General features: G+C 39.4%; 1 protein-coding gene across 1 annotated transcript; it reads right to left on the bottom strand.

Annotated features, from left to right (window-relative positions):
• Window positions 1-8,730: 8,730 nt before the first annotated feature.
• On the bottom strand, window positions 8,731-21,111 carry TRAF6 (TNF receptor associated factor 6). The gene is made up of 6 exons (XM_068193748.1): window positions 20,801-21,111; window positions 16,363-16,513; window positions 15,597-15,755; window positions 14,583-14,654; window positions 13,170-13,247; window positions 8,731-11,660 (listed from the first exon to the last, which is right to left on the bottom strand). The coding sequence occupies exons 1-6, from the start codon at window positions 21,094-21,096 to the stop codon at window positions 10,779-10,781; spliced, it is 1,638 nt and encodes a 545-aa protein (XP_068049849.1). The 5' UTR covers window positions 21,097-21,111; the 3' UTR covers window positions 8,731-10,778.
• Window positions 21,112-22,494: the final 1,383 nt, after the last annotated feature.

Below are 22,494 nucleotides of genomic sequence, written 5' to 3'. Positions count from 1 at the left end.
AACAGAGGTAGCATCTTTTAAAACAACTTTCCAGCAAAGGTACAGCTCATTCTCATCAATGTGGTGCTCAAAATGGCATGCTGTAAAATAACTGCCACTTGCCACCTGAGAATTGGCTGCCTTTTATTCATTACTTGCATCTGAAGATACCTGGAGTACCCTTGTTAGTTATTTCCACCTGGGAGAGCAATTGCTGTATCAGTGTTGTGCCAGTTTACATTTCTCCTATGTGTAAGCTCATCCCTTCCAGGGGGCTAATCCTGCCCTAAGCACTTCTTCAGGTCTTGTGAAAGCTGTCCTAAGTCCACAAGGAGTGGCAGCTCAGATGTTAGAGTAGTTTGGGTGCATTTCTCCAAATCAAGTGATGAAAAGAAGTGACAACTCCACTGCATAAGTAAGTGAATTGAAAACTGTCATTATTCATCAACAGTTGCTTGCTGTGCATGGCCAGCACACTCTTGGGGCCACAAATATGGGCTTATGTGTAGGAGACTCACCTGTATGGGAGAGAGCAGTAAAGAACAGGTATATGCAGGTAAAGGAAATAGCTGGGTAGAGGAATCGTCACCTAAATAATTGGTATAACAGAAAGTAGAGGCTTAATTATAGTTTGATCACCAGACTTTGCAATGAGCAAAAGGAAAGCAAACTCCTTAAACAAAAAGACAATGGCTTGAAGGGTCCCACCTACCCTAAACTCCTGTCATAGCACAGGGCAGATTTTCAGTAGCTGTGAACTGCAAGAGTATTCAGGGAGTTGCTGTTTGAAGTGTCTCTCAACAGTTGGCTTCAAAGCTAATTCCCACTTATGCCAAGAGTTTGTTGATAATTCTTGTGGCATAATTATCATCGACTGTGCAGTTAACAACCTCTGTTACATTGGAAAATAGATTGGAGTCAGAGAATTTTTCTGACCTTGAATTTATGAAGACAGCTGCATTGGCTCACACACAGGAGTTTTCTGTGGTTGTTGAGTTTGGTTTTTTTTTTTTTTTACTTTTTAATTTTTTTTCTTTTTTTCCTTTTTTTTAACCTGAAAGGTTGAGTTCTGTTAGAATTGCTTGGGCTTCTCAAAGACAGACCAGTTACAAGACACTCAGTCTTCAAGTCAGTACTGCAACAGGACTACCTAGAAAGTGACAGAATTTATTAAATGTCAGTAAGAAACCACAGACTGTGGCACAAATCACCTGCCCTGCAGGCCTCTGAAACTGATTTACACACATCACTGGTAAGCCAGCCCTCTTTTTCATGAGGGGATTTTAATCCTCTTCTCACTAAAGGCTTATTGACTAACATATCAAAGGTTCTTAGAGTAGAAACTTGTTCACCCTTGTCCCCTGTGTATCTGTCTCATGGCTTCACTATGACAAGTGCTAAACCTGTCTTTCTTCAGGCCCATCTCAGGCTCATGGATTGTGTATTTGCTGTATGGTTGGATATAAGAGATGAGAGGCTGTTCTGCAGGAGAGAACTGATGTTATGTGTGAAAAGTGCCTCTTAAGTGGTCTATGCACCACATCTAAAAAAACCCCTCTCTTCTAATATGTATTTTTTTTGTGGGAATGGGAGAAGCATTCTGATGTGCATTTGGAACTTTGAATCTCAGAGATTCAGAACCACTGTCCTTTACAAGTTTGAGTGAATGCAGAGGATTTCTTGTGATTTTCCCCATCTTGTTGCTTTTTTCAGGAGGCAGCAGTGGATGGCGATTACATGCTGAGCATTGCTGTGTTTGGTAGTGCAGATGGAGCTCCTCTGAGCTCCTCCTTTCAGCCTGTCACTGAATGTCATCAGTCTTTCTTCTGGCTCTTAAATATCCAACACCTCTCTTACCCGAAAGCCCTGCAGCAGCCTGGAGAGATGCTGCCTGCTGGACCCACAGTACAACTTCAATGGCTCATCCTCAAAAGCACTGTTTTAAGGAACCTTTCCAACCATCCAGGAGCTGCTCTGGCAGTCACACTCCCACCCCCTGAGCTGTGGGAAACCCAGAACTGAGCTGGTAAGGAAACCTTTTCTCTGACTGTCAGTGTGCAGCAAGCCAAGAGGGGCACCCATGGGGTTACTGGAGCCACCCACTGTGAAGGGGCTTTGTTCCCAGCAGGGACAGTCTGGAGTGGTGGGAGTGTGACTGCCAGAGTGACTCCTGAATGGTCAGACAGGAAAGCTTCCTTAACAACTTCAGGGAAAAGGAGCTGCCACCATCCAGTCATTCCCCTGTCAAAGAGTGTCCTGTAGTTGTTAAAAAAGTCCTGCTCTTTGAAATCAAAGTAAATGCTGCAGTAAATGAGACCTGAGAGCATTTGTCATGAGCCTCCTCCTAGCTTATTGAAATGTATGAGCTGGTGTGAAAAGACACCCACGCTTGTCAGGCAAACAATCAAAAAAGCCCATTTTCAAAAGCTTATTTCTTTGGCTTTACCCAATGCTTAATCTAATCCACTGCTTGTCTACATCAACATAGCTGTCCTCCTTTGCCTGGGGTTTACAGCGAGGAGAGGAAATTGTTCAAGTTCTGGACCTCTCGCATCTTTTTTCTTGTTTTTCCCTGATTAACAGTCGTGGTTAGCTGATTGACTCACAGAGCTGGTGATGCCTTCAGAGGGCAGCAGCAGCCTCTCTCCACTCCTCCTCTGGCTTGGCAGTGCTTACAAAGACTCGGCTCTACATGAAATAGAGAGTGAGGGTCCGTTCAGCAGTAGACACTGCTGTTTGTAGGGACTGTGGAGAGACCAGTGGAACAGGACTAGGCCTTTGAGGGAGTGACTTTTTACTTTGCAGATGTGTTCTTCCTACATTGCTTGTTTGGGATTGCCCTTTTTGTGGACACTTCCAATGGGCTTTTGAGAATCTTAGAGGAAAGCAAATTTGTCCCTGTTTCTTACCCTCCAAGCCTGCCCTCCCTTCCCGAGGCTCTGCCTCGGACAGTGGCACTCCTCACCTCCGTCCCCGCTGTGTGTACTGGGTGCTGTGGGGCCTCTGGCTTGGGTTGTACCTGCTGAAAATGTGGGTTTGGGAGGAGGAGGACAGCAGAACCCATGGGCCAAGCTCTGACAGTCTTTTTTGCAGTGAGGAGTCCAAAACTGAACACAGGCTTAGAGATGCAGCTCAAAGGAACTATGAGTAAGTACAATTCCATGGGAGAAAGGCTTTTACCCTTTCTTATTTTGGTAAGGACATGTGATGGTGTTGGATGCATGGTTCTGGCTCAAAAACCTGGGGATAGTTGGACTGGGGCAATTTTTATTAGAATTTATTTTTCCTGTGTTTGTATAGATACATTATTATGTATTATACACGATCTATTTATAACATACATTTGTATATATTTAATACAGTACATCAATCTAATACTACACTTAATAATTTAAACATGTATTTTTATGCATATATTTTAAATTTTTTTATTGAGTTTTTGTAATCTTTTTAATTATTTATCTGAGACTATTACAACTGGACTGACTATATACAGGAAGAAGAAATAGGCAGAGGTTAAAATATGGTTCCTTTGCATTCACACCTTGGTTTCCACTGCTGTTTGAAAGCAGCCAAGGAACTAAGTAATCCACTGTGGCTGTTCATCACTGTCCCGACTGTTTGGTGGTCTGACCTCCCTTTTCCCAATGTACTGACTTGCCTTTCAGGATAATTATGTTTCTACCCATAAAAAGTCTAAATCCCTTCCATTCCCAGAGGATCCAAAAGCACACACTGTACAGACCACAGAGATGAATTTAAAATATTCAGTCCCTGCATTTTATCTAGAAGGATGTGTACAGGCACATGCCTCTATAAAGGACTTTTGCATGAAGAAACTCAAGCTCAGGGAGTTGTTTCTAGAAGGTGAATCACAGTGGAGGCACTTGCTTAGGCAAGTCTAAACTTCACACTATGAAGTTTATCACACATGGGTGTGATACTGAAACTAGGAACACTTGTATGTGTCACTTTTCCCTGGCAGTACCTTCGCTCCTTAACACTGTTAGCAAAGGCCAAGGTCATACCTGGCTGAAACTATTCCTTTATTAAAGGTAGAAACAGAAACAAAGTTAAATCTTGGACATAAACAAGTCCACACAGGCAGGAATACCAGAATGGAAATACAAGTGCTAACTCAAGCATACTGTTGTAGGATTTAAAAGGTCAAACTCCTGGACCTGACACCTTCACCTGACACCTGCTGTGCAAGCACGCAGCGAGAGCAGCAGCTGCTGCTGAAGACAGAAGGGAAAACCAGCAATTTACTAATACTGGTCTGTAGCAGGAGTCAGGATTCTGCACATCAGGTGAGACAAGGAAAGATTTGTGTTTGTTGCCTTTTTATTTTTTTTTTTCCTCCAGTGTGTCAATTATCAGCTGAGTTCTGTGGTAATCAGGTTCTGTCTGAGAGGACTAAGAAACTGAAACCTCACATTTTTGGACAGCTCATCACAGGGCTAGAAAGATATATGTCCTGCTTCTAATCAGCTAAGAGAATAGAGGAGGGTTTTTTTTCAAATTTGTTAGTACTAAACTGCAAAAACACTATTCTGTTTATGCATTGCTCCCTTCACTGTTGAGTGGGATTAGTCTCTGGCCAAAAGCCACTAGAAAACAGAGCCTACGAATCCATTCTGCCCCAGGCCAACACCTGTCAAGTCTGGCCAAGTCAAGTCAAACTTGCTTAGTACCTCAGTGAGAAACTCTCAGCTGGAAGCTTCAGGACCATGGGTAGACCAGGGCTTTTCCCCTGCTTCATCAGCAGGTGCCTGGCTGCAGTAACCATCCCCCTGGTGTGCCTGAGCAGCCAGCTCCTGAAGGCAACAAAGGAGCAGCATGAAATCACTGAACTCAGGAACACTCGGGCTGCATGGCCTCAGAGATCAGTCAGAGCACAAACCAAAAGGAAAAGAAGGCTCATTAGTTGAGGCTGGGACTGTAGCTAATAAAGAAATTATTTTCCTATTGCACAATCTCCTCCTCGCACAGTTTCATGAAGTTTCCTATTCCATTGGAGAGGAAAACCCCCAGCCAAAATGCAACTTTCAGAGATGTGAAATGCAAGTGGTTGTTTCAGTGGAGCAAACGTGTTCAAAGAACATGATCACTAGAAGAGCAGACAGGGAAGCAGGGCCCCAGCATTTAAGCAGAGATTATTTTCATGATGCTGTAGTTCAGTCTTTATTTGCTCTGCATTCAGCAAACACTAGCAAGATAAATTATTTTTTATAGGCTTTTTTTGAAACAGAAAGAATTGCAGTCTTTTAGAAGGGTTAAGAAGTGATGGCAACAGGTCCTCTTGGGATAAAATATGGATGAGGAGGGACTCAAGATATGACCACTACTTCAGAATCTTTCTGTTTCTGTGCAGACAAGAGGAAATGCAAAAAAGAGAGGACAGGAGAAACAAAGACAGTTCTGGCTGGGGGTTGGATTTTTTAATGCTGTTGCAAACTGGAAAAGACTACAGAACTACCATGAACTCTTCACCCATTCTGAGCCCTGCCAAGCTTAAAATAAATTAAGCCTGTGTGTTCAGAGATGTATACTTATCAAGGTGGTTCAGTTTAATTGTAAAAACTTAAAACCAGTAAAGGAAAAAGACCTGAAGGCCACAGCTCCTGACATTTGGTACTTCAAGGTCACTGTGACTGTCAGGTCTTGTGAGGGTGTTGATGGCACAAGGGTTGACTCAGTCCAGTGTGGTCAAGCTCTCCCTTCCAGATGGAGTGGACAAAGGCTCAGTGGTGGTAAATGACGAGGGTGAGACCAGTGCCAGGGAAGTGTTTCCTGTGGTAAGTTTTTGTGCAAGCATAAAAATTTCCTATTTGAGTGGTACGAGATTTTTGATTTTTTAATTTTTTTTTTTAATCCAAGATGAGTAACAGGCAGAATTCATCAGCCCTCTTACTCATTTCATCCACACAGGCTTTAGATTCCCTCCTCACCATTTTTGGTCGATTAACCTCCCCTTGTATTGCCTTCTATTTGCTGCATATGCCAATACCACACTTGACCTTTTTCAGGGCTAATTCAGGAAGTTCTGTTAACTTCTGTAAATGCTGTCTTGGAACAGGCTAAATAGTCACAGTTCCTAAATGAGAGACAGCACAGAAGAGCTGAAGTTTAGCACAGTGTAGTAAGGAAAGGCACAAAGAGTTTCTCTTTCCAGCCAGAACAACTGGAGTGCTGGTCTCCTGCTTTTTAGGGATGAGGAAGGTAGCAAAACAACTGGTTTGGCACTAGTTAAGGATTTTAGCTAAAGCAAACACATTCTTCTTATGAAGTCACTGCAATGAACTGGTATTTGTTCGGGAAAATATCCAGTCAGAATATGCAATCACTTATCCAGTCAAGAGTATCCCGGTCCAAATCTACTTCAGCCATTTTTTTTCAGAAAGGTACATGTACATTTGTACTTACACGGGTGTGAACATGCTCCTGTATTGCTGCTCTTCTGCTTCTGCACATGGACTCTCCATTCATTCCCAGGGCAGCTGCAAATGCCAGCTTTTCCTGCTTAAAAAAAGGTCATTATTACTCCATCTCACCAAAAGAAGATTTTAGTGCACTTAAAATATGGAACACTAAAAATGGATTAACACAACAGATAACCAGTGTCTGAGCAAGTCTTCCCTAACCATTTCTCATGGAAGCTATTAGGACTAACTTGGATAAAAGACAAAGTCATAATTAACATGACATTAACAGCACATTACTGCAATACCACTAACATTACTCAGAAGAATCTTAAGATTTTGAATATTCCTTCCTGCAGATGCTATTAAAAACAGATCCAGGCTGAGATAAATCAGAGATTGCAATAAAGTCTGTACCTCTTTTACTGAGAGGAATTCCCTCTGGTTTCTGATCTCAATCTCCTGCAACAAAGTTTCAGCCCATAGTTGCTTTTATGACAAATAAAACAAGCAAGCAGATGTGGCCAGAGAGGTGATAGTGTGCAGCTTTTTTGAGAGTTACATCTTAAATTACAGGATAATTATGAGAACATTTACTTTATTATCTATTACATTAACTGTATCTTCTAGTAATTAATAAAACTATCAACACTCCTTATAAATGCCAGACGGTTTTTATCTTGAAGTATATTCTTTGCCTTCTTGATGCTATATGATACCACCTACCTCTGAAACCCACAAGACAGAGAAACCACCACAGCAGTCCTGTATCAGTTAATATTTTTGAATAGACCTCCATATGAATAAAGATGCAACATGCAGTGCACAGTTTAATCAGTTTATTTTTTAAAGTTCTGTCAGAAATATAGCTGTGCATTAATTATAAAATATATTAAACTATCAATCAATTTATCCAAGGGAACAGGAGTACTTTCATTTTGTTCAAATGCAAACCAATACAAACCTTTAACATTGACACAGAATAATCTTTTGCATCCATCATCAATGTATTTAGTCTGCTGCCATCTCTAAATAAGAATAGAAAGGTCACCCTGATTTAATTTCATTAGTAAGTTTAATCCTATGATAGCAAACATGACCAGACACATCATGAGACTGCTTAAAAAACAACTCTATACATCTCACATTATCTGAGCTCCCACATATACATTACATACCAACATTTTTAGCAAAATAATTTTCCCTGCCCTGCAGGGGAAGACATTCAGAGGCAAAGAGATAACACATTCATAATATATTATAATTGGAAAATTTGTGCCATAGCAGCTTTGCAAATACACATACTAAGAGTCAGTGACAAAAACCATGTTAAAGACAACAGAAATTTGGAAGATAAAAGAAGCTAAGCCACTTTTTAAACCACCTTGAGATCTAGTAATGCTGCAAAGCATTGCTTTACAGAACAAAACCCCACTGCTGAACAAGTTACACAGGACATGGGTTAATTAAAATATTTCTTTGATTCAGAGACAATTCAATGTTGCAGACATTTCTCCTTCCATTTAAATAATTCTAGCAATTATACCTCAGTCCACCATGGTAAAACAAGCTCTCAAAAGAAGATTTGAAGAATGGAGAAAGAGGAAAATGGAACAAGTACATGAATAAATATTTCATTAACATTTATAATCTTTTTTATGACAGTAAGAGTTAACTGATACTTAGAAAATTATCTCTGACAGTCTCTCATGTAATACTCTGATATTACAGTAATTTGTCATCACTCAGAGTTCTAGTTGGTAATATAAAAATACAAAACCAGTAGAATAGCAGCAGTGAATAAAGCATCCATATTACTGTGGCCAATACAGAATTATACATGCAGTAGCCTACTATTCCCTACTGGCTTGTGCTATTGTACAATTTTAACCTGAACCATTTAAACCCTGCCACCACAGGGAGTTTCCTCCTCAGAGGCAGAAGTACATCAGATCTAGCAGATAAGGCTCAAAGCAAAAATTCCATTCAAAATGCAAATCTTCAAAAGCAAAGAAAGTGTTAATGCATTTAGTGGGTCTTGGGTGTAAATGATTTAAACAAAGAATAAGGACATTTTTCTTATTTCTAGGGTTGAGGAGGGACCTGGAGTAGGAAGAAGCTCTCAAATGACAAGTATTTCTTCTGACTGCCTCCCCTCCATCCCTGAAAAAAAAAAAAAAAAAAAAAAGAAGGGAAAGAAAAGAGAATGGCAGTTTTTGAGCATCTTGAAAAAACATGGATAGGTAACACACCCTGAAAATGGAGAACTCATGTACAGTGCCTTCTGTGCAGAGTGGCTCTGTGCACTGCCATGGACATTGACAGCTCCTGGCTAAGAATGGCTTCACTGGGAATGCTCCAGCTGAAGACACTCCAGAACAATTCAGCTGATAGGATGAGGCTATTCATTATAAAATCTACTTTGGTTTTAAAGCTGAGATCTTTCCTTATTTTGAGTAACATATGCTCACCTGTCCCGTAATGACAGAGAATGAACTAAAGTCACCAACAACTAAACTGCATTTACCATTAGCCAGGAAGTCCAGGTTTCAGTAGTGACAATACTCCATTGAACACAATCCCTCTTCCATCTAATTTCTACAAGCAGGTTCTAATAGGTTCTACTAGCATAAGAAATTTTACACATCTGGATATGATGAACAAAGTGGTAGGTTGGGTCCTGGAACTTTTACCTCTTATGCAGGCAGGTAGGCAGAGTATCCTCCCAAACCACTAAAGTACAGTAGTCTTTCTTTAGTCTTGTTTATATAAAAAATGCACCCTTTCCCCATTGGTATTGCTTTGATGATGCCAAATAGTTGGAACACTCTTCAGTATCTCTTAAGCTGCAGTGTCTCCAATCTTTATGTCCTTCCACTAGCGTGGATAAATAATATACAAAAGCTCATGCATCGTTTAGTTCTTTCTTCAGTATCTGGACATGTGCTTAGATTATGGGGTTAACAAAACTTTTTTCTTCCCTCCTTTTATAGACAAGATTCAGAACTTTATCAGCACCATGAAAGTTAAAATTTTTAGCACCAGTGAACTTGAACTATTCAGCTTTGACTGGTCAAAACTAACATTTACATGGGATACAATCAGTACAGAAAACAATACACACATCATTAGGAACCTCTTTGACACAGTGAATCTAGTGTTTGATAAATGAGTATCTATAAAAGCCAGATTTTCTTCCTAAAAGCAAACATGGTTACAATTTTTCCTCACACTGCTGAATTAATAGGCTTTTCTTATCATCCATATTGCTGATTTGGCCCAGTTCCAATTGTCTAAAGGGACAGGAAATACCCACAGCAGTTGGATGCTGATATGGCCAGCTACCCACAGAGAATTCACAGGGGATGACTCGGGTCCATCACCCACAGCACCAAGAGATCGCCTGAACAGATGCAGGTCACGAGTTGAGCTTTGGTACAAATTCGGGTTTCAACAACAATAGAACAAATTCTGCATCACCCTCTCTGTTTAGTACATCCCTTTGCTCATGTGTGCACTCACAACCTGAAACATGTCCAGCACTAGGAGGTCCCACCAGCACAAAGGGATTTCATTCAAATGCTAAACTTTCATATCTCTTGATGATTGTGGTTAACATTCTGGGCCTAGAGCACACACTTACAGAAAGATTTATCAAAATAAAGAGAATTAGGGAGGCACATTCAAACCACATTACAAATATTTCTTCAGTGAACTCAGCTCTGAGTCATTTAGCCTTCTCCACAACACTACCTCGCATCTTTTGGAAATACCACCATTAACTCTGCATCAACATGCAAATTCCTGAAGGAGGAAAGGGTCAAAGCATACCTGAACCCTTGGTGACATGAACAAAGTCTTAACCCTAACTTCAAACTTCAAGAGACACACAGCCAATGCAAAATTCTAGATAAGTCAATATAGAAACTCTCTCAACTTTCTCAAGCTCTGTGAAAAAAGAAAAAAATCCCTCATCTTTATTAATTTTGTCCCTTCCTTGCAACAGCATCTATTCCAAGGCACTGAGGTGAAAAGACTTACAGGTCTATTCAATATGACTAAAATTTTACCAAGCTGAGATGCACAGGTTCTGCAATAGGATTTTCCTGTAGGCAGTTAAATTTTGATTAACACTTCATTTATTTAGCTTGCTACAGAAGTAGTTTATTATTTTAAGAGAGAACCTTACCAAATATTTAAACATATAACCTCATATAGAGAAAAAAATACCAGCAACAACAAAGTTCCATTCAGGTGAAGATCCACTGTGTTGGCAACTATGATCTTTTACAAACCCATTGTGGACAATGAAGCACTTTTGTGATCCGTGTGGAAAAACATGAGTAAGGCTCCATTGCTCTGGTTAAGACTTGCAGGCTACATGGCTCCATCAGTACTGCGGGGCTGGAAGCCTTCTCTGCGGACACTGTTCAAGTCCAGGCGCGTGAGGACCTCGCAGCGCACCAGGAGCGTGTCATCCTTGATGAAGGTTCTCTGTTTCAAGGTCTCCAGGTGCATGAAAGTCACATAACCAAAACCTTTCGGATTGCGGTGAACTGTCGGTCTCTGGAAGGCCAGTAGCTCTGGCTTGGCTTCCATCACCTCTTCATGGTTCTGCCTTTCTGGGCCTTCTGATTGATCCAAAATAGAAAGTCGAATGGTGCCTTGGAAAGGCCAGGGCAGGTGGCTGTCATATTCCCCTTGCATAGTGTGCACAAACAGAGAGATAAAATTAGCACAGCGCTGAGCATTTGGTAACTGGATATGCAGGCGCAAGCACAGCTTGTAGCCAGGCTTCCCTGTATAGAAGCCAGGACTGTGCAACACTACAGGTCTCTCTTCTTCCTGGGCTTTCTGCAGTCCACTGAAGTTCTCAATCTTCCAGATATAAATACCATTACATTGTTGTGCCTCCATTTCAGTAATCTTTCCCTCCAAATTTCGGATAGTACGTTTGAGTTCTGCCATGTGAGTGTTCTGAGTCTCCATTTTAGCAATGAGTTCCCTGATTTGGTGATCTTGTCTCACCAGACGACCTTCCAACTGCTGAATAGTTTCCTTGAAGTTTTCAACTTCTGGATTGCAGTTGTATGCAGCATGTGACACGTGTGAGAAGAGGGCAGGCTCAAAGGGTAGGCCATTGATGAAGGGTACAGGATTTGCAGCAGTAACACTGATATTTTGAAAACTCTGAGCCATCATCCTCATGTGAACCTGAGTGAACTCCTGCATATGTCGTGCCAGTTCATTCCTTTGCATCTAGGATTTAAGAGATATGGCATTAGGAACACATCACACATCTGCAATCACATTTTAAATGTGGCTCTGAAGAAAGTCAAACAAGTAGCTGCTTTTGTCATGTGAGAAAAGCAGCAGTGTGAATCAAGGACAAAGGTGTGACAAAATAGCACTTCACCAACAGAGAGCTCCAAATTTAAGATCACTGTTAGGAAAAATGGAAAAAGAAGTTTAAACACCAGTGGGCAAATCACAGAATCATTTAGGTTGGAAAAGACCTTTAAGATCTCTGTGTCTTTGGCCTGATGTTGATACAGCTGGGGTTCAACAAAAGCATAGATATGAGGTGATTTCAGCATAGAACTGTTAACCTGAGAAGTTAAGATAAAACTGACATAAATGACTGCAATATAAATCAGATATGTGCATTATTGTCTTTGTTGGCGTGGGACTTTGGGATGTCACACATTCTTGTTAGAATATTTATCATTAGTAATAGCATATTGTATAGTTGCATAATTCTATGTAATGTTTTAATAATGGAACATTTGATTGTATTTTTACAGAAGCTGCAGCATCTCCAGGAAAACAACAAAATTTAAGTTCTCCAGAAAAGACTGAGAACAACTTCTTATTAAAGGCCAACACCCACACTTCAAATGGAGGCAATTTTGAGTAAAAACATGAAGTATTTCAGTAGTACATACAGTGAGAAATACGAACAGTATATTTCAAACTGCGCACCTGAAAGTAAAAGCAAGATATGAAGATATATGGAGTATTTTATACTGAAAACATTCTAGTCAAATATTCCAAAGGGCAAGCACTGTGTATTCAGGGTCACCTTCTTGTTAACAAGCATTCATGATAAAAAAAATCCAGGTTTTGTAGGAGTGATAATTTCCCTCTGAATCCATCATTAATTATGGTGCGCATTCTCAGTAACACTGTTCAACTCAAAACGAAGACACGGTGAAAGACTGTTAGGGATAAATATACTTAGAATTTTTATGTGTTCTAAATCTGTATTCCCTTCACTGATTTGCTAAATTGATCCATAGTACCAAACAGGGTATGAAAACTGATGTGGAAATGGAGGGGAAAGACCCATTTTTACCAAGAGATATTAAAAATTAGAAATAAAGAGTATCTAGATTAATCATTTTAGAATTTAATAAAATGTCTTTATGGAGCTCTAAGAGTCATAAGTGTATTTGGCCACAACTTTGGAAGAAATGCTAGAAGCTACTTTATTGACATGAAAGCTGAGAAAGCATGAAATAATAAAAGCAAGGTCATCAAGCAAATTGTTCACAAAGCTTTTTAAATTTGAAAAAGCAATTTTGAAATGAAATGTATCAACATGCATTGTTTCAGAATTGAGATACCTCAAAACAAAAAACCCACAGCCACAAATCACTGAAGATTTTGGGTTGGTGAATGAGACAAGAATAGAAAACACATTACAAAAGCAACAGACAAAATCATGCAGAAGGTCTGCAATTCAGAAGGATCTGATCAAAACCTTACCTTTTCAGGACACCCAAAGGCACTGTAAAAACATGGCACTGGGGCAGTAGGACAGTCATTATCATAATGGTTAGGCATCTAAAACAAATCAGATTTGATATTACTTCTCCATCAAGAGTATTCTCTTATCCAGAAAGGATACAGCTGGATGGATTTTAAACAGGTACCTGAAGTCAGATCAGTTTATACCTACATAAATTCTTAAGGGAATATGGAAGTTTTGAACAGAAATGTTAGCTGATGATAAAAATTATACATCCCACTTGTAGGTACTGTAACAATTCATTGACTTTGTTCTTATGTTAGGCCTCAGAAAAGCATTCAGGTTTCCTTGCTAGACCAAACACTTTGTTTCTAGCCTATCCTCCAGCCAGGTAACGTTCAATTCCTTCCCTTCTGAAGGACTACTTGCACATACTTATTGTGTCCTTCTTTATTATCATCTTCCTCAAAAAGTTCAAGTTACTTCAATTTTTTTTTGTGGTCCATGTTTTCCAGATCCAGATCAGTCATCTCACTGCTCTGGATCTCCCTATCCACTCTCCCTCAAAAGCACAATAACTTCAGCTGATGCCTTACGAGCCCTAAACAGAGCAAAGGATAATTCAGTGTTTCACAGGCCGAACCCCTGTTTATATAACCCCAGGTGTTTGCCTCATTTAAATATCATGATGAAGCACAAGGCTAATAAAGATCAGCTATTATTACAAATGTTTAACTTCGCTGTTCCCCACTTATTCAATTCATTTTTCTACCTAACAACAGACTTTTTCTTTGTTATTACTAAGCTCAGTCCTGTTTCTCAGAGTATTTGTGCAATTTCACAAGATCATTCTTTATTTTAACCCAGGCCATCAACATAATTGCCATCCCAAATTAAACAAATCAATATTTATCATTTTCCTGCCAATGAAGTTATTATTGAACAGAAGAAATAATAATGGCTATTATATCAGTAATGGACAAGCAGAATTCCAGCCAGCATCCCAGTTTGATAGTGAATTTACTTATAGCTACTTTCCAATAGTGGCTTTCCAAGTACAAAAACTGCTCCTCTCTGCCCAAATCAAAGCCTCTTCTTGTAATGTCAGCCATAACCACTGCCAGTTGTTGGTATTTTTTCAATTCCATTCAAGATCAAAGGCATGTGATGTGGCCCCTGCCAAGAAGCAGTACAGCTGAACAATGTGATGTGCAGCCAAAATCCTACAGAGGTTTGCCAGACTCCAACTGCAAGCTGGAGCAGCATTTAAGGGAGTATCACACCTGCACTGGACACTTTCAGAGAGAGGCAGGTAGTGATTTAGCAGCTAGTAGACAAACTGTATCTCCATGTTTAATTTCAGATTAAAGAAGCAATGTAAAAACAAAGTATCTGACTTGGAATAAACAGAGAAAAAGGAGATCTCTTACCTGCTCTCTGATGAGCACCGTGTTGCAATATTCGCAATATATATTGGCAAGTGGGCAGGTTTGGTCATGAAGCTTAAGTGATCAAACAGAAAAAAGAAAGGGGAGAAAGCATCAGTAAAGGTTACCCAATTAAGGAGAGGGCTAATCACCCTTGATCAGACATAAGATTTTCATTCATATACCTAGTTTTGCATTTAGCTATATGCAACTGTGAAACAAAGAGAATACCTTTACCCTGAACAGTATGTTTTCTGTTACTGCTTTTTCCTGGACTTATACAAGAGTTTCATAAAGTTGCAGATATTTTATTTCCTAAAGCTCTTATGCTTCAAAGAAATCTGATTTTAACCATAAGTTTCTAAAATTCATGTTCAATTGTACCGGAACTATATGAAAGCACTTTTTTGTTTGTTTTTAATTGTATTGTTGGACTGTATGAGGTACATTTGATTGACAATTCACAATATTAATATCCAAGAACATTCAATAGTCATTGAGATAAAACACATCCATATAGAGATTAAGAAATGGTAACAGTAAAAGTAAAGTATTATCCTCAGTATCACCCAAGTGAAAAATGCAGAGCCAGGAGAAGAACTCAGAAATTATCTTGGTCTTGTGTGGTAGCAGATATCCCCAAAATAATTATCTACTGATACATTCTCTCTCCCAGGCATAAAAACTGCACATGTAAATTCTGCTTTTTGTGTTCCATGGGCAGTAGATACAGCCTGTCTGATGGTAAGGTCAGAAATCAGTGGTTCTTACACAAGTCCACAAGTCTTCTCACACCACATGGTTCCAAAAAGTTTGTATTTAAGGACAATCTCTCCCCAGCTTTTGTCTGTTCCAGGCTCATGTCCTGAGTCTGCAGCTTCTCAGCTGTGCAGCAGCACAGAGAGCTCTTCTAGACCAAAACCTTTCAGTTGTTTTTTTTTTTTTTTTAACTACTTTTCCCTTTCCAAGCAAACCCATGTGAATGCAGGTTGACAAAAGGAGACTGCTGCTAAATACCTCTTTATCTTCATAGGCCATAGACGTGGCACAGTTTGGGCAACACACTTGACGCCTCGGACACTCTTGGGTCATGTGCTCCTTCAGATGGTTCTTTGGGAAGGTTCCTTGGCACTGTAGGCATTCCACAGTGGAAAAATCACACTGCAGCTGGTGGTCCTGCAGAAGGGCAGAAGAGGGATTTGATACTTCAAATAAGAACTATCACCTCATCTGTTTTCAAGAGAAAGGACAGTACAAGACAAACGAATTCCAATCTTTCCTTCATGTAAGGAAATCCTTATACACTTATGCTGACTCTACCAATAGCCTGTTACTGGTCCACTGCTAAGGTCAGGGTTTCATGTATTCAGAGCTTTAAGAAAGCTCTCAGTAAAAATTTAGTTTTATATTTATTCTTTTAACTGCATATATTATTTTCCAAAACAGCTATTTCAACGAATATATGTAGCTACTTTGATAGACTATTCAATTGACTTTAATAAGCTTGTGTGAAGCATGGACATAGCTGATCAAAAGGCAGACATGAATGAACCTCACCAGAGAGCTGCATTAATACAATTGTCATGCACTGTGATGCTCCCTGAAGAATCACCTAACTACAACTACATACTCATTAAATACCAATATGTGTAGCTACAGTCTTAAAAGAAAAATGCATGGAGTCAGCATAAATGAGTACCAGGTATGACCATCTATATAAGTTATTTCAAATTTTTACTTGCCCATGAAAACAAGGTTCCATATTTTCAAAACTACTTCTTACCTCTAAGTGCCTGAGCTCCATCTTCATACTGCAGCCCTTGTTGGGACATTTGACCATTAATGAAAGGATTTCCCGTTTGGCGAAGTTGTCAGGAAAAAGTTGATTTTCAAGCAGAATTTCATTGTCTACAGGACATTTGTGACCTGCATCTCTACAATGCGGAAAAGCAAGAAATGATATTCCAGTTTTATCAACAGAATTCCAAGCACTTAATTTAAAATATTTTTACACCAGCAAGACATTAGTGGCCAAATAATAACACAGTAAAAAGATCTTTAAAAAATGGTATTTATGTGGCATAACCAGAAAATATGAAATGTATTTCAGAAAAATTGAAAACACACAGTTTCACTGGAGGTGGCAAGACTGGGGTTGCAGCACTTTTCCCATTCAAACACATTTTATTTGTACAAATGGCCTGTTAAGTACTCTGGAAATAAACTTGAGGAGTATGTAAAGACACTAAGAATTTACAGTCCTGTTTCTGCAAGTACTTCACATAGCTTCAACATCAAAGAATAATTCACATACTCCTTCAAAGCAATTACTTAAACCTTCTTAGACCTCCTCTCATTCCTTTCTCATTTTATAAACAGCCAAGGTGTTTATACACAGAGCTACGAAAAAAAGCAAAATTGTCTTTTTTTTCCAGATTGACTTCATCTGTTTGGCATTACATTACACTCTGCTCAGTTTGCTGGTTTTGTTATACAACCATTTGATCAGCTGGTCATCCTTCAATTTCACTATACTGCAAACAGGGTGAAAACCTCCGGACACAAAAATTATTAGTAACTATGAAAATTACACTGGACTTGGAACTGAGTGTTGCATCTGAAGCCATTTCAACAGCAAACAGACTGGAAGTCAGTGCAAACTGGTGAAGGTTTGGAATCTGATGGAACATGGATGCCTGCAACCTGCACAAGGTAACTAACAGCCTGCTCCACTTCATCAGGTTCTGTCTACCTGCATGTATATAAAAAAATCATTAGAAATGGAGTAAAAAAGGGATCACCACCATCAAACTTTCCAGTATCAGCTCATTCTGAAAGCAGTAGGCCAACATATTGATTCACAATTAAGTAATGCAGTTAAAGAGGCATGAGGGATCAAAGCTCCAGAGTGCTATTGGAAACAGCAATAAAATGGAAAAATACATGGGGTGGAAAAATGTCAGAGAGCACTTGTGGTGCAAGGCTCAAAGGCCAGATCATCATCACTGCCTGCAAGCACAAGGGGAAATACAACCTAGTGGGCTGTGGAGACCAGGAAGGAATTTATGTTCTTTGTTGGAAAAGGAAATAATTACTCAGCAACTCCATCAGCAACGCTGCTAGAGGAAGTGGAGGTAAAGTTGCCACTTCAAAAAGAAGTAATGAACTTCCTTTCACAAGTTTTGCTTGCAGAGCAAGCTCACCACATGCCTGAGAATCATACTCCTAAACAAGCAGAAGAAAGAAAACACCTAGCTTGCCTTGTTTCAGAGTTCCCTGAGCTATGACCAGTGTGATCTTTGTAACAAGCTAGATCTTTGTCACTTCACAAACTACAGGAAATCAGTTTTCACAGGTTACAAACACCCTATTTAGTGGAGCATGAAGACAGCTCAAAATGCCTGCTGATAAGACAGCAGCTTTATTTCTACAAAGAAAACCTAATCATAACTAAGAGCAACCAACAACAGATTAATTTGGAATAATGATTACCAAATCCCCAGTTTAAATAACTAGCAGATAAAGGGCAAAATAAGAATTAAATGCAATTTTCCAAAGTAGGAAAGTGTAGTAAGGAAAAAGCAGTAACTCATTTTAGGATATTAAACAGGCTTCAGATAGTATTTACAAGGATCAGGATTGTGTTTAAAACACAGCTAAGGACCATCTACAGACAAAGATGTTGCTACATATTTCCTGTGACAGAATTGAGTTTATGCACCTCAGTTCTAGCTTACATTACACTGAAGGCTTTCCTATGACAGAATTACTTATCACACTGCACTCTGCCACTCACAACAGTACCTGTGAAACAATGGCCATCTGCTACAAAGTACAGTGAATAGTCCTGTAAATTCCCTTCAGATTAAAATAAAGGTATCAAGAGTAAAGCCTGAATAATTTTGAAAGAAAGCCTGCTCTGTGATTTTAACAAGTGAGCGGTTTAGCCGAGAAGCCGAGACATTTGGCAGAGACTTTAACTGCAGCCATGCCAGCTGCTGGATACACTGCCAGCACCCAAAGATGTCCCTGCTGCCCCTTGGCACCTCACAACTCTGCTTTTCCAATAAACAGAGGTTCTGATATTTGGCAAGCTCTACTACAAACACTAAGTCAGCCTTGCCCTAAGATACAGAAGACTGGAGTGAAATTGAATTAGCTACTGCACCTGCAGTTAGTTCTTCTAAAATTTCCAGCAATATATTTTGTTGACAAGTAATATTCGTAAACACATTTGTAGTTACTTAGGTAGATAAGCTTCTCCTCTTCCATGAATTAGAACACTTCAAAGCACTTCAGACAGCTTTATTTAAAAAGCTGCCAAGATTTTCTGGGAGGCAAATGTTTACTGTAATCAAATCTCATCTAATCATGTCCTTCACAGTGCAAGATCGAAGAGTCCAGTTTTTAAAAGGTTTTCCATTTTTTTTCTAGTTGCAGCCACAACTTCTTCCACACAAATTGTTTGTGTAAGTCATAAGAAGCAATTACTCAAAAAATGCTTTTCCATCCTTCATCATTTAAAATCCTTAATCTCTGTGTTCACTTGAGTTAAGACAGTGGAGAAATGAGGAATAAAGAGAAGCAATTTTTCCTGATCAAATGAAGGCTGTGACAATCACTTAGTGAAAAAAAGCAGTACTTAGAGAATGTAAAATATCCATTTCTGTTTTCATGTTAGTTCTGTAGAAGCTTCTCAATACCTCAATCAATCTGGTACTGTAGACAGTACATACTGCTAATCAATACCATACTGTAGACACTACATAATCCAAATCAATAGCTTGAACTATAGATGCCAATTAAACATGCAGTTCAGCCCTTCAGGGATTCAGAGAGATCTGGCACTTCAAGCTGTCCTCCCTGCTTTCAAAAACAGTCACTCAAACTGCCCTCCAAAGACAGGGCTCAGTGGGGAATGAGGGAAAACTTTTACTAGCAATGAAACCTCTGAAAAATTACACTGATGATCTACAGTCTCAAAAGAAATAAAATGCTTTCCACCTTGTTTAGTATTCACTGAAACAGTCATCACTATTCATAGAAATGAAGTATAATACAGAAAATGTACACAAGAAGCAGAAACTTCTGGTCATGGTCCTTTCCATGAAAAAATTCTTCCAGAAAATTTATGTAGCAGAAACGACAGAGAAGCCCACAAAACACTGTATTCAGAGAACATAATTGCTGGCATACTATTCATTTAGTGAGCTACAAATGATGGATAGAGAAGAAAAAGAAATTAAATACAACTATGGACAAATGGTATGAAAGACCAATCAAGAAAGCACTGTCCATTTTGCAGGCTATAAAATAAATGCCAGGGAAAAACACAGTTAACACTGAAGACAGTTTAATGATCTTTACAAAAAGTGTGCAAAGTAAGGATGAAAATGAGCCAATTCTACATATGGGTCACACAGAATTGAATACATAAATTCCTACCAAAGTGACATTTGAGCTATCTGAGCAATTGCTAAGAAAAAAATTTGGCTTATGCTGAAAAGGAAAAATCCTACAGCATAATACCTATCAATGTAATCCAATACTCACACGTGTGGGACACTGATGACTTCATTCTAGGTTTAAGGCAAGTGCTCTCTACAAGGTACTCTCTGCCCTTTCTTGCCCTTTCCATAATCAATTTTTATAAGCCCAGCCCATTCTTGCCTTTGTATCTTATTCCCAGGCCCTCATATGCCACCTGGTTTCCTTTCTCTATGCTTTGTTCAAAACTATTCCCTCATCACATTCTCTCTTCTAGCTCAAGAAGGAAGCAGCTAATTTCAAGTGAAGAACTGAAAGCATGAATTGCCTTATCTGCACCAAGAAATCAGGTTGGCTGTAGTTTCCTGTAGTTATCAAGAGAAACAATCATTGGCAAAAGACAGATAATTTTATAATCCTGAGCTGGAAATGGAACTTATCTGGGGACTTGTCTACCTTTCCTTTTTCAATTATTATTTGAAGTTTAATCAATTTTTTAGATTCATAACCTGGGTAAATTTGTGAAAACGGCAAACCATCTAAAACTCATAAAACTTCCAAACTTGTGACATTCTGGCCATGTATAGCACCTTTAATGAATAATAAATTTCCAGAGTTCTATTAGCAGTCACTGGTAATGCATCTTGTGCAGTTCTATTCAGTTTATATTGACCTTAAACTGCTCTGCTACATGAATTTCTTCTTAAAAACACCTTCCACAAGTTTTCCTTTACCTTATTGATTTGACAATGCAGCCTTTGCAGAAACGGTGGCCACACGGTGTCTGCACTGCTTCCCGGAGAGCCATCAAGCAGATGGGACACTCATATTTGCTTTCCAGCGGCGGATCGAACTCCACGTCGTATCCCTGCATCTCCTCGGTGAAGGAGCTGGACGCGTTGCCAGCGCCACTGCCCACGCTGGAGCTCTCCTCCTTGGCTGCGGCGCTGCAGGCGCTGGCCATGGCTGCGCAGCAGCCGCTCTCCCCGTCTCGGCCTCCACAGCTGCTGTCACTGTGCAGCAAACTCATGGCAGCTGAGCGACGGTTACACGGGAGTGCGCTGCAACAGGGCAAAAAGATGCATTAATTTAAAGCATTTCAAACCCCCCCTCCCAAGAACGGTATTTATTTTCAACCAGAAATACTGGAACGGAGTTACAGATTTGGTTCTACTCAAAATCACTGGCTTTGTTTTGTCTGCATTATCTTTTTTTGCTTATCTTGTGATATGTAGGAAAGGATACTGCATCCTGTCAGCGTAGTTCAAACATCTCCCCCCCGTTCTGTAATCTCTTTCATACGACTATCCGATTTCTGTAAAAAGAGAAATCATTCCTCTTTGTCCTTGCCATGTCTACTGTTTCTTTACCCCTTCCAAATTATTTACTTCTATGACATTCAAATAGATTTTTTTGTGGAAAAAATGCTGTACAGAATCAAGATTTCTTGGAGGACAACAGCTCAATTCCATATTTTCTTTGCAGTGTACATTTGCTATTTAGCATTTTCTGTATCAAGCAATTCAGAACATAGATTTCAAACTGACTTAGCTGCAGGAACACAAATAAAATATAAGTCCAAGTACCTAAACCAAGCAGCTGATGTGCTGTAAAAGAAATTCAAATATACAGCACTGCTGATAACATTTTAGAACTGCCAATAGGACTTTAAATTGAGTAAGAAGCTACAAAGGAGATAAGGATATTAATTCCACAGCTCAAAAGCTATCTACAAATTACTAGTCTACTCAAACAGAGCTCTTGCTCTCCTTTCCCTCTTGCAGGCTAGCTGGCAGGAAGGACAAGGGACATGATTGTAAGAACAGAAGATAAAAGTCGCCTTTCCCTGAAGAGCAGTGGATGGCATACTAAAGCCTGCTTTTACAGCACTCCTCCAAAGCAGGGTGAACTCACAGGTATGAAATGAAAAAGTGCAGGTATCTCCAAACAGGTTGCTAGTGTTCCAACACAGAATGAGAGAACCTTTAAAAAGGTCTTAACAACAAATACAAATTCTAAAGACCAAGAAACCTTCCTATGCCGATTTTTTTAATGGTTACAATAATTTTCTTAGAATCCTGCTGTGGTTAGTTTTCTATAAATTACATTTCTTTGAAACACAGAGATTATCACCAGGTGCAAGGCAGTATGAGTAGTCTGAGGGTTATAGAGCCAGGCATGCAAAACAAGCCTAGTAAGCCCAGATTTGATAATCTTTTACACAGCAGCATAAGCAAATGGCTCTTGCAGTGTTCACCTAATGAATTCACTGTAATAACATTATGTCATTTAAAATATATTACAGATGGAAATCCAATCAAGAGACGATTCATAAGAACTGTTTATTTGCATCACTACTGCAGATGCTGAGGACAGAAGAATGAATAGGATTACCTTGACCATGGACTCACAAAACTGAAAATTTACT

Source organism: Anomalospiza imberbis, chromosome 6, assembly GCF_031753505.1.
Source record: "Anomalospiza imberbis isolate Cuckoo-Finch-1a 21T00152 chromosome 6, ASM3175350v1, whole genome shotgun sequence".
NCBI lineage: Eukaryota > Metazoa > Chordata > Aves > Passeriformes > Viduidae > Anomalospiza > Anomalospiza imberbis.
Note: the sequence above shows the minus strand (reverse complement) of the source record. Positions and strands in the feature narration are given on the sequence as shown.